Source organism: Tamandua tetradactyla, chromosome 4 (genome assembly GCF_023851605.1).
Source record: "Tamandua tetradactyla isolate mTamTet1 chromosome 4, mTamTet1.pri, whole genome shotgun sequence".
Classification (NCBI taxonomy): Eukaryota; Metazoa; Chordata; class Mammalia; order Pilosa; family Myrmecophagidae; genus Tamandua; species Tamandua tetradactyla.
Window position 1 is genome coordinate 101,809,922 of NC_135330.1, and position 13,275 is coordinate 101,823,196.

The 13,275-nt window shown below is 40.3% G+C and overlaps 1 protein-coding gene across 4 annotated transcripts in view; it reads left to right on the forward strand.

The window, feature by feature from the left end:
* The window catches only part of TRPC4 (transient receptor potential cation channel subfamily C member 4), a 242,653-nt gene that overhangs the window by 129,461 nt on the left and 99,917 nt on the right, over positions 1–13,275 (forward strand). For all 4 annotated transcript variants that reach the window (XM_077158048.1, XM_077158047.1, XM_077158050.1 and 1 more), the window contains one exon: positions 9,273–9,791. In XM_077158048.1, the coding sequence (XP_077014163.1) occupies positions 9,273–9,791 (519 nt within the window). The remainder of the gene's footprint in view (positions 1–9,272; positions 9,792–13,275) is intronic.

Below are 13,275 nucleotides of genomic sequence, written 5' to 3' on the forward strand. Positions count from 1 at the left end.
AGCAACTGTCTGGTTAGTGCTTTCCAGTTAAAAGTCTCACTTGAATCTTCCAGTTCCAATTTAATCACCCTTGAAGGGCTTCTTAACTTAGAGATAAGATAAATGAAATTTAAGGGTATCTGTGAACCAGAATGGGAAAATTACATCTTTACTAAACTCTAAATAGAATATATAATTGCCTTCAATCATGAATGTAAGTAAAAAAACAATCACAGTTTGCTAGCAATGCCTGTGTGTTTGTCAATAGTTGAAATCACAGATATTTTCCTGTCACACTGCTGTTATCATGTAGACCTGATAAATTTAGAGGTTGATCGTTACTTCAGAATTATTCTAATTACCTGCCATCAGATCTTTTAATCCAGTGCATTAATAAAGAATCACATATATTATGATTTCATACAATTTTTTCAGTGTAATTTTAAAGGTAATTGAGTACTTTTTTTCCTATATGATACTGTGTGTTTATGTTTAGAAGCTGTATGTATTTTTTTCCATAGGAAGGGTCCACAGGAAAGGCTTTTGTGCTTTTCTAAAAGGAGTCCATGGCACACAAAAATTAAGAACTCTTAAATAAAGCCCTTATGTGTGGAGTGGTAGCTGAATCCTTGTAAGCTGTTTTTAATAATTATTGTAGCAAGGTTTCAGCAGATATCAAACTATTAGTGTCTTTAAAATGACAGCTGCCTGGAAGTGGTGGAAAGCACAGAAGTTGCTCGCACGGAGCAGCTATGAAATTTCTGGAAAATTATTAGCCCTGTACTGAGACCAAGAGCAAGTTCCTTTCCCTGCATAAGAGAAGTTTTGAAGTCTGTTTAGTCTTTCCAGAAGTTTGGGCCTAGAATAATATAGTCGACTCTATTTAGCTAGGATTGTAACCTGACACTTCATCCATCCATCCATCCATTGTCCGTCCATCCGTCTGTCTGTCCATCCATCCATCCAGGTATCCAGCCAGCCAGCCAGTCATTCCTTCAACTTGTTTATTATGCAAACTCATGGGCGAAAACATACACGGCTATACGGATATATACTATATATGTATATGGATAAAAATGTTCACTTTCTAACTTACATTAAATGAATTTTTAAATATAACTTTAAATTGAAAACCCCCTTATGATGCTTTGAATTAGAAAGTGTCTGAGTGTCGAAAAGAAGTAAATATGCTATTTATAATCCTGAGTTTAAAAAAAAATTATAGTAGTAGTTTTGGATACATTAGCTCAAAAAAAAAAAAACAACAGTGAAACTAAAGGAAAATGAAAGTAAAGAATTCAACACATTTTTATTGAATTTCTTGAAAAAAATGTGTCTGTTTCTCATAAATTTTCTAATATTCTGTCAGAATACAAAAGTATTTGAATTAGAAATTTCAAGTTGCAAGCAATATTCTTATATATAAGAGAGCTATCACGAGATAATAGAGCTATTTAAGAGCAGAGAGAGGTTGGAATATGAATCTCTTTACTTTTAATAGTCCAGGATGCACCAAATCATTTTTCAGGAGAGAAAGTGTTTTACTCTATACAACCCGATTTATTAAAGAGATATAAATATGAAATTTAAGGGAACAAATACCCTTAAATTGAATGAATGAGCTTAAATTGAAGAATGTCACTCAGAGTTTCTATCCTAGAATTTTGTGCTTTGATATTAAAAATTAAGAAATGCATATTTTAGTGGCAAAGAGACCTTTCTATATTTGGTTAAAATATCCTAGTCTAGATTTTTAAAATACGTACCTCACATTACACTTGAGTCACTTCGAAAGCAAGCAGTTTGTTGAGTTGACTCCTGTGTATGTCAGCCGTTTTGAATGCTGTGTGGCATTAAAACGTTCAGTTGGTAATGTAACTGATGTTACAATAAGATTGAGGAAAAGGCACTGAGCAAATATTCATTTCTAGAGTTTGAACAGAATAAACCCCAACGCTACCTTACAATTATGCCGTAGCAAAAACCAGGAGGTGTGTTTGGTCTCATGGCCTCCTTGTAATTGCCTCCTCCATTTTAGTTGTAGATTACTAGGTGAAATAAGTAATTGAGCTGCCTGAAATTTGTTTTAAAAACACTAGGGTTTGGGGGTATGTTGTTTGTTGGTTGGTCATGTAGGTATATATCTTTCTATGAGCTTGTCTGCACAGAACCACCTGTGTCTGTAGATGTCAACTATTTTTTTTGGCACGGGCAGGCTCCGGCATGGCCAGTGAGAATTCAGCCACTGAGCCACCAAATGCCAACTATTTTTAGAAGATATTTACCGAGTACCTACAAAGACCTACTTATTTTACATGACAAAAATGTGTTCTTTGCCTGTAACAACAGTGCTACAAAATGAGAGAAGTAGGGTCACTGAAGACACTGAACAAAGTCAAGGAGTGGTATGGAGAGAAGATGGAGCAGTTTGGGGGCCAAACATGCAAAAGGGGAAGCAAGTCTATGTTCTGGGTTTTCAAAATGTTTCTCGGATCAAATGCCTTTTATCTTTGACTTCTTTGAACCTCTTAGTGTTTATTAGATGGTAAAGTTGCTAATTAGCCATCTCAGCTGCAGGAGCTCAGCAGACAAGGGGTCATTGAGTCACAGTATTTGGTGCCTTCCCCAGGGCCTCATGTGGGAGGCTCCTAAGATGGTGATCTAACCTTCCCCTTTATCCTCATTCTTAGTTCACCGAGAGAGGGAAGAGGGGGAAGGTCTGTTGGCTCTGAGACAACGTGGGGCTGCTCTGAACATGCCCTTTCAGCACTAGCCCCTGTAAAGGCATGTTCTTGGACTTTGAGTCTGATACGTCCAGATCTCCCTTGCAGACAACGTGGGCATTGGGGAACCTAGTACCTGGACCGGAGGCTGTCCCAGGGCTCTCAACTGGACCTCACATGCCCTGGCATTTGCCTGGAATGCTCCTCCATGCTTCCATTCCCTCCTCCTGGGTGCCAGCCTATCTGCAGGAGGCAAGCGAAGGCTTTCTTTCTCCACTGCTATCATCTTCCTTCACACTGAGAGTTACCAGACCCCCTAATCTGCCTCCAACTCTCCAACCTTCAATCGTCCTTGGAAATATGCTAGATTAATATTGAAGCTTAGAAATCATTACTCTTCAACTCAAATTCTTTATGACCCCACCAATAGCTACAGAGTGAGGTCGTTGGCAACCTTCCATGATCTCACCTAAGCTACATGGGGCCGTTTTACTGTATCACTTATATCACACTCCAGATAAAACACTTTCCTGCAATACCCCTTTCCTGTGTTCACCTTGATGCTATTATTTTCCTATAGCTTTTCTGCATCATTAGTTCCAATGAAGCTCAAGTATAAAGTCTTCTTCAAATCCTTTTGTCATTCTACCTGGTAGAAATAATCTTTTTCTTCTAAATTAATTTTCCTTTTGACTTATTCATACTCTTCTTATGACACTTACTGTGTTCTTATGTTAACATCATCTGTATTGTATTGTTATGCTGTGTGTGTTCATGTGTATGAAAGAGAAATACAGAGACAAAGGACAGAGAGAGAGAATTTTCTCATATTATCCTTGTGACACAAACCACATTTTTCAGAATTAAAATCGGTGAGCATTTGATATGTCATTGAAAACACCAATCGGTAAGCATTTGATATGTCATTGAAAACACCAGTGAATTTTTGTGTATCCCATAGAATACCTGGCATTGTGTTGGATTTATAGAAAATTAGTAGACATTTGGCTCAATTTGCTGAGGAGAGACAGGAAATGTTTGTTCTAGTTTTCTGTCAAATTCAACAGTCCCCTCCTTAGGGATGTTGTCTGTTTCATTTTCATTTTCCTTAATTCTCAGAGTCTAACATAGAGTCAATAGATATTTGTTGATTAACTGCATATATGCATTATTGAATCAATTAAAATGATTATAAGCCATGGTGGATTTTAGGAAAAGAATTGCCTGAATAGATTTATTTTTTGAAAAAAATCATCTTGGCAATAGTGGGGGTGGGTAAGAATTGTAGATCCTGAAGCCCTGTATTTATCATTCTATTTAGAATGGTTTATATTTTGTATGAATACTTTTTATAATAACCTGTCCCTTATTTCCTCATTCTTTAAACGATGTCTCTGAGTCCCTTGTGCAATCTATAATCAACAGGTTTTATCTTGTTCCCCATTCATCCATTCTCCACTTTCCCTCTTTCTTGCTCTCATTTCTTCATTTTCAGAACAGAAAATATTTTTATTTTCCTATCTTTGAATTGATTTTAAATCACCTATTAGATATAATCAAAACTTACCATCTCTCCTTTTCTCGAAGTTTCCCCTCATCTTGTCTTCTAGTAGATTCCTCGGGAAGGTCATATGAGCAGAGCTTTCCCGCAATCCTCACATATCTAAAATTATTTTTTCCCAGATGACCTGACAAACATCCTAAAGAAATGCTGTTTACCAAAAAAAAAAAAAAAAAAAAAAATTCCACCAGTGATAGAAAGCTTAAGCAGGCTAATTTTTCAAAGAGAAAATAGAAAAACTCACCAAATAACCACTTGTTTTAGCTTCTTAGCTGCTAAAACAAACACCGTACAATGGGATGGCTTAAATGAGAAGAATTTAATTGGCTCCTGGTTTCAGAGGCTGGAAGGCTTGGTTTCAATGGCTTGCTTCACCTGGGATGGGTATCTCTTGGCTGACCAGCTATCTTGGAGGTTCCTTGGTGTTTCAGGACACGGCGATGCACGTGATGGCGTCTTCTCCTTCTGCCCTTCACTCTGCTGATAGAGGACTCGGGTGAGCTGGAAGAAAGCTCAGATGCTTCAGAGGGGCCACGCCTTAGCTGAAGCAGCGTTGTGAAGAGTCCTGTGTGCAGTGGAAGCAGCGTTGTGAAGAGTCCTGTGTGCAGTGAAAGCAGCGTTGTGAAGAGTCCTGTGTGCAGTGGAAGCAGCGTTGTGAGGAGCTCCTGTGTGCAGTGGAAGCAGCGTTGTGAAGAGTCCTGTGTGCAGTGGAAGCAGCGTTGTGAAGGGTCCTGTGTGCAGTGGAAGCAGTGTTGTGAAGAGTTCCTGTGTGCAGTGGAAGCAGCGTTGTGAGGAGCTCCTGTGTGCAGTGGAAGCAGTGTTGTGAAGAGTTCCTGTGTGCAGTGGAAGCAGCGTTGTGAGGAGCTCCTGTGTGCAGTGGAAGCAGTGTTGTGAAGAGTTCCTGTGTGCAGCAGGTCCACACCCAATGGATGTGGACCAAGACAACAAACCTGTTTACACTGGACACACAGTCCATCACACCATCCCACAACAGAATGTGAGGTCCAGATGCATTTCCAAGGGAATTCTAAACTCTCAATGACCAAATAATTCCACTGCTACTTAGATTTTCTCCAGGTTACTAAAAATGGAGGGATCACAGATTGGGTTCTCCAAGAGTATGCGATGATTACAGAAGATGTGTCAGGTATAACATCTTTGAAAGTAAGAAGGAAGGAGCAGGATTAAAAGGGGAGGGGTGATGGTGTGATGCAGGCCTGACGAAAGTCATTGCCAGTGTAGAAGGGAGCGCCTGAGAAAACTTGTCTACTAGAGCCCACTGTTTTAGTTTGTTAAAGCTGCCAGATGCAATATACCAGAAATGGAACACCTTTTAAAAGGAGAATGTATTAAGTTGCAAGTTTATAGCCTTAACACCATAGAAATGTCCAAACTAAGGAATCCAGAAAGAGAGATACCTTAACTCCAAAGGAAGGGCTGATGAAGTTTGGGTTTTCTCTCTCAGCTGGGAAGGCACATAGTGATGTCTGCTGGCTTTCTCTCCTCATTGCATAAGACTTCCCTGGGGATGTTTTCCTTCTGCATCTCCAAAGATCTCTGGCTGTGTAGGCTCTGTTGGTTCTTTCCAAAATGGTTCTGTCTTAAAGGGCTCCAATAAGCAACCTCACCTTGAATGGGTGGAGACATATTTCCATGGAAACCATCTAATCAAAAGTTACCATCCACAATTGGTTGGGTCACCTCTCCATGGGAACAGTCAAAAAGCTCCCACCCAGAAATATTGAATGAGGGTTAAAGAGTATGGCTTTTCTGGGGTATGCAACAATTTCAAACCGGCACGCCCATGTTGGATAGAAATCGCTGGACCCTTGTCCCACCCTGCTTGTCTCTGTGATTGTCCTGGGGCTGCATGAGTCAAAATAAGGCGCCCTGGACTCAAAAACTGAGGCAGAGCCAGAAGGAGTTAACAGCTGGTGGTGGCTAGCTAACCACATTCTCTGCAGCTGGCAGCAAGTCCTTTCTTAAAGAACAGTCGAAGGGTACGTGGTTTTGTCGTTCACAGCAGGAGTGTGTCCATATTCTTTTAATGAAGCAAGTATAACAGTGGCACCTAAACTTGATAAACACAGCCCACTGAAGATTACAAAGCAATCTCATTTATGGAATTGACCTAAAAAAATCCAAATAAAAAAATTAGCCACATTAAAAATATGACATGGTTGCCCATGTGTGATTTATTTCAGGGAAGCCAGGATAATTATAATTTGACATTAATATAATTTGCCATACTTTTAGAACTAGGGTGAATAATTATATGAGTACCATCATAGAAGCAGGAAAGGCTCTAGACAAAACTCAGCACCCATACCTGACAAAAATAATAAAGCATGATTCACAATAATTTCTAAACATGCTGAATGCATGGAGAGACAGAATAGATAGATAGAAAGGCACACAGATAGATACAGATAAAGCATCAAGTTGGCAGCATCAAATATAGTTGCTTTGCTGTGGGCATGAAAATAGGTGCAACTGCTTAAGAAAACGGTTTGATCCCAAAATTCTTGCTATAAGCTCAACAGGCCTTACAGGAATGTACGTAGGAGTGATCTTCTCAGCAACCTGGAACAAAACCACACAGTTGTCAACAATTAAAATGACAAATTGTGCTGCATTCACAAGTTAAAATACTGTGCAGTAGGGGGTGCAACGGTAGTTCAGTGGTAGACTTCTCACCTGCCATGCGGGAGACCCGGGTTCAATTCCCGGTCCATGCACTTCCCAGAAAATAAACAAATGAGCAAAAACAAGCAAACAAACAAAACAAAAATTCAGCAAATGGTGCTGCAATAACAGGATACTCACATGGAAATACAGTGAAATGTGACCCCACCATTCAGCATACCAAAAAAAAACTATGTTGCAGTATTAAAATAACAAAAAATAGTGCTTCAACATATTATTTAAGTAACAAAAACTAGTGCTACTGACAGCATGAATTATTTCAAAGAACTGTTGAACCAGAAGCCACGCATGAAAGGGCACAGACGCTATGAGTCCATTTATATAAAGTGTAAAAAGTGTGTGAAAGTAAGTGTTGGCGAGTGCAGTTTTGTGGTTCCTTATGGGAAGGGCACTCTCTCTGGAGGGCTTCCAGCACTGTTGTTTTACCTGGCTGCTCTTTCACAGGGCTGCTCACGTTTAAGACGTTATCCAGCACATATTAATACCTGTGTGTTAGACACCAATGAATGAGAAGTTTAAAATCCTGACAATAATCACAACATACTGAATAAGATAAAAGAAGAAGAATTCAAGGGTCCGTAGTCATGCTCAATAATAAAAAGCAGCAGGGGGTGTACTTCAGATACAGAGGGATACGATGAATAAATGGAGAAGTGATGACAGAATTAGAAAGCCCCCAGTTTACAAACCTCATGAAATAACTTGTTCAGGCACAGAGTCGGTAGTCAATAAGGGGCAACTGCTCAGGGAAAGGGCGTTTAATCTCCCTGGTGTGATGAAATGGAGAGGAACTGCAGCCTGCTGTGCGATTTCTGCCAGCCTGGCAGGGACCTGAGGGAAGTGTACCTAAGGCAGGCGGCTCCCACTGTCTCACGATGAGAACTAGCTGTGTACCAGGCAATTCATGGATAAGGAGAACACAAAGGTCTATTGTTGAATTTGGGACACTTTTTAGAGTGAGAGAGAGCTGTAAAAGAATGTAAACAGCACAATTTAAAAAGTTATTTATTAACCAATAAATTATTCTTCTTATATTTGGATTCTATAAAGCTCAAATAACTATCTTCAAACATAATGTTCTATCTAAAAATTAAAATACATATAATTTACTGAGCATTAAACCTCATCAGAATGATTTGTTTAAAAGTGACTTAAAAATGATTCCATCCTGTTAATCTCTATGTAGTGTTTTTTTTTTATGAAACAGTGGGATGTTCTAAATGGTTCTGATGAATTTAAAGCATATACATGTAATTATTTAGATACAAATTAGTGCAATTGAAGTTTCACGTGAGTACTGTTTTTCTCTACGTGGTTGTTTTCCTTTTCATGCTTTTGTGGGTTCCTTGGGACTTCACCAGCATATCTTAATGTGACGTGTGTCGTCATTTTTCTACCATGTCTGTTTAGCTTATCCACGTTAGTGTGTATTTTTCGTAGATTGCCTGTGGCTCTTGCCAACAGTTAGAAATGTCAAACCAAAGATGGGAAAGCGATGTGGTGCAGGGCAGCGCTCCCAGGATCGGCTGAGTAGCTGCCTCTGGAAAAGGTGAATACTGAAGTGGAGGGCTAAGCATGCAGCAGGTGCTCAATAAATACCGTCTATGATAATTTCTGCCATCACCCTCCCTAGAAATTGTGCATAAATTCACTGGCAGCCTGATCCAAGGTGATGTTGCTCGTTTAGCTCTAAGAGAGCCACGATGTCAGTGGAGGACACCTCTTGTCTTCTGCCGGATTCACCAGCAGGGGACAGCTGAAAACGGAAAGCACGAGGGTAGCCCACTTTGTTCTGGGGTTGACTTTTATCACTACGCTTGACATGAGGGATTTCGAAAGATGAAGCGGGGGGAAAGAAACAAAACAAAAACCAACTGATTCGGGGATCAGAAAGATTTCTATTACAGAGGAAGAGTTTGAGTTTGAAAGAAGTCATCAACCATTTTTCAGTGTATTTCTTGATTATTTAGGGTGCCAGCATCTCTGGGAAAGAAAAGCAGATATCCGTCAGAAAACATATTGGGGTTCAGAAAGGCTTTTCATCAAGTAAGGAGTTTGCAGAGCCATGCATTTTAACATTTAATAGAATGTCATAATTCTGATTAAAGAAAGCATAATGTGTCATTAGATTGGAAAAATTCCTTTTCCTCTCATTGGTTCTTGTTTCTTGGCGAAAAAGAAAAAAGAAAGGCCACAAGTCTCCTGCAAAAGCCTGACGAGACTGCTGAGCCTCATCCCCTGTTCGCTCTGGGCCTCGCAGACCTGAGCGCGACCCTCACCGCCTCTGCCCTTCTCTGTTCCAGGTGCCCCCCATCCTCCTGGACAAGCAGTTCTCGGAGTTCACGCCGGACATCACGCCCATCATTCTGGCGGCGCACACCAACAACTACGAGATCATCAAGCTGCTGGTGCAGAAGGGCGTGTCGGTGCCGCGGCCCCACGAGGTGCGCTGCAGCTGCGTGGAGTGCGTGTCCAGCTCGGACGTGGACAGCCTGCGGCACTCGCGCTCCAGGCTCAACATCTACAAGGCGCTGGCCAGCCCCTCGCTGATCGCGCTGTCCAGCGAGGACCCCTTCCTCACGGCCTTCCAGCTCAGCTGGGAGCTGCAGGAGCTCAGCAAGGTGGAGAACGAGTTCAAGGCCGAATACGAGGAGCTGTCGCGCCAGTGCAAGCAGTTCGCCAAGGACCTGCTGGACCAGACCCGGAGCTCCCGGGAGCTGGAGATCGTGCTCAACTACCGCGACGACAGCAGCCTGCTGGAGGAGCAGAGCGGCAGCGACCTGGCCAGGCTGAAGCTGGCCATCAAGTACCGCCAGAAGGAGGTGAGTGCGCCGGCGTGGCGTCGCCGCGTGCAAACTCGCGCTCGTGACCCGTGCTCGGCGCCTTTTCTGTGTACCCGCGAGTGGGTGATGTTAAATTCGTTTTGGGTTTAGCACTTTTTCCATGTACCCGTACGTGAATGACATTGAATTGGTTTTGAGTTTAGAGCATTTTCTGTGTAACTGTATGTGGACCACCTGTATTGTTTGCCGAATCAATAATGAGGAGTAGCGTTGAAAAGTGGTAGTAACCACTTTAATAGTTGATTCTTGGTCTATGTGTTAGGATGTACATATTCTCTGTAGTATAATGGGGAAAAAAGTCTGGAGTTTAGAATTTTAAAGCTGAGGGTTTGTGGCTCTGCCATTTCTGACTTGTAATTTTAGAAAGTCATGTAGGTATCTTTGAGCTTTGGCTTTCTCATCTGCCTAATGGGCTTAATATTTATAATATGTAGTCTATATGGATACTGTATTTAATAATATATAGTATAGGTGTGTGTAAATGTTTCAACACAGATTTATAGTCGGATAGAATGAGTGGATGTGTGTATAGGCTCAGTAAATTGTAGGGTATTGTTTTAATGAAATGCATTGTTAGAAATGATTGATAAAGGAGAAGCCTTTAATCCAACAAGAGTTGACAGTACTAAGATTTCTCTCATGTCTTGCTTTGTTTCTTGATTTGCCAGAATAAGAAGTTGAAGTTAATGGCAGGGGAGTACTAAATGTCTCATGGCATTTCCATGGATTTTAAGTATTAAGTAAAGAAAAATGAGGTGAATTACACTTGTAACTCAGCATGGCCACGTGTTGTGTGCTTCTGTCAGTGTGTTGGGATGAATTTGGTGACTTTTGTCTCCAGAAAGTGTTGGTTCCCCATCCACTCCTAAATGATGGTAGATAGCTATTCTACAATAGCTATCAAAACCATGTAATGTTAAAGGAAAAAAGAAGGAGAAAAAGAGACTTCTGAATTTAAAAAAAAATGTAATTGGTTTCTTTTGCTGCTGGCCTTGATTATTTCACATTAGTCCTGGATGTTTTGTCTATTGCCATTTGCTGTTTTAAGGTTCAAGATACCTGGATTTTTTCCTCTCAAGCTTTTCTTGTACTTCTTTGACTACTTGATTTAATTCAGTTGTCATGGGAGCCTGAAACGGGTTGAAACAAACTTTCCCCCTAACAACCAAGGGAATAGCTTCGTTTGTGTGCATTCCCTCATCGCAACAGGGGTCTTGGGTTTAGGATCCTAATTCTTAAAAGGGACCAGAATAATTTTGATATACAATTATAAAATAAATTGATGAAAAACTTCACATGACGAAAAACTTTGAAATTGTTAAGTATGAAAATGAAAAGACAATGTATACATTAGAGTTGGAAAAATGAGCCAAGATATTGAGGCACCTTCTGGAAGACTTATTATTAACTACTGTATTACACTGTTTACCGTATTATACTGTTCTTTATTCCGTTTTCTTTGGGGGTTGAGTTAGAGGGATTGACGGGATGATTACAGAGGCCTTATCTTGTGATCTACTTGTTCAGTGTTGATAATAGCCTATCACTGGGGAGTGGAAGGAAATTCCTAGGATATTCAACTTATAAAATGAAAGAAAGAACACATTAGCAGTCTGCTGTGTCACCTTTTGCACTTTTGCTCTCTCTACAATCAGTGAATCAACTCAGCATCGTGTTTTGCCCACATTGATTTTGAAGGTGACATCAAGGGCTTTGTATCTTTGGCCATGGTGATTTTTGTGAAGTCACAGGAGAATAATACGTATAAGTCCCTTCACCAAACCCTCATAACCAAATGCTATATGTGATAGTTAATCAACTGAATGTGCTAAATTCTTGTCAAAGAGCTGTCCAAAACAAAAATGTCAATATGGTTTTCTTGCACATTAGTATCCATTTATATTTTGCCTGAAACTTGTTCTTATACATTTTATTCATTTATTCCTTTCATTACCCATTCACTTTTTCTAACTCTTTCATTGACTCAGACATAACTATATATCACAGGCAAACATTAGTTTTTGTTGCCTAAGCTGCTCAAAGCAAATACCATGAAATGGTTTGGTTGAAACAACGGGAATTTATTTGCTCATGATTTTGAGGCCAGGAAAATGCCCAAATCAAGATATGATCAAGGCGATGCTTTCTCCCCAAAGACAGCACCGTTCTGGGGCTGACTGCCGGTGGTCCTTGGTCCTGGCTCCTCTGTCACACGGCAGTACGCATGGCCGTCTCTGCTCGGTTCTTTCTTTTGGGTTTAGCTGATTTCAGCTTTTTGCTTCTGGAGCTTTCTCTCTCTCTCTCTCTCTCTCTCCCTCTCTCTGCCTGAATTTCACTCCACTTCTAAAGGACTCCAGTAAGAGGATGAAGAGCTATTCTCATTGGGCTGGGCCACACCGTAACTGAAGTGGCCTATTTAAAATGGGTTCACACCCACAGGAACGGATTGGATTTAAGAACATCTTTTTCTGGGGTATGTATTCCAGCTTCACACCACTACAACGCTCCAGGCAATGCACGGTGCACTGGGGACGCCGTGGTGACATGCAGCCGCTGTCCTTGGAGCACTTATTGTCTATTAGGTGACATGGTGAAACCTTGTGTGTGTGCATCTCTCTCTGTCTGTCTGAAGTGCTAAGATGATCATCCCCACCGAACTGTATTTTTTTCTTTGCTTAGGTTCTTTATTGCATTTCAAGAATATACAAAGTGAGCTCAACTTCAAAACCCACCGAACAAAAACTCACAAATTGAGTCCCTAGTGAGGTATGTTAGAAGCAAAGAAAAGGAAAACATTTGCTATTTTCCAACTCTTCTTTTAAGTTTCTTGTACTTTTTTCTCATATGAAGGTGTGGGATTGGAAGGTGATAGAACTTAATTATTCAACAGGAAGAAGGGTGACTAAAAGTACATAACATGCAACAACAAAAAAGAAGTAGTCAAATCTAAAAACTAGTGAAACCTTAAAGCGATACATTTCTTTAATGACACTGCATGTGCATTTTCTCCTTTCATCTCTGGAGCTTACAATGGAGAAAAACATTAAAACCACATTCTCACCAAGCTGTTCTGGAGTATCTTTCATTCGCCTGCAAAAAGCATATTTCCCACAAGCAAATCAACACTGGAAGGCTGATAACATAAAATCAGTATGATTTTATTCCCATTTATATTCTTTGAAATCATAGACCCTGTTTTATGAAATATATTCCTAAGTTTTTCAGAAATGATTGACTTTGAATTAATTGACTCAAGATTTTTCTAGCAAGATTGTGCATCTGAAATAAAACTCTACTTTAGCCTAACTGTCTTGCTTTATATCTTTCTACTACAAGTTTCCCTGGTTTTCATCTAAACAATGTTGGGTTGTCTTTGAGCTATGTCTCATACTTTGGAATTCATCTTCATTAATGTTCACTCTTTAAAGCCTATGCCGGGTCTGTCCCCACCCCCAGAAACCTG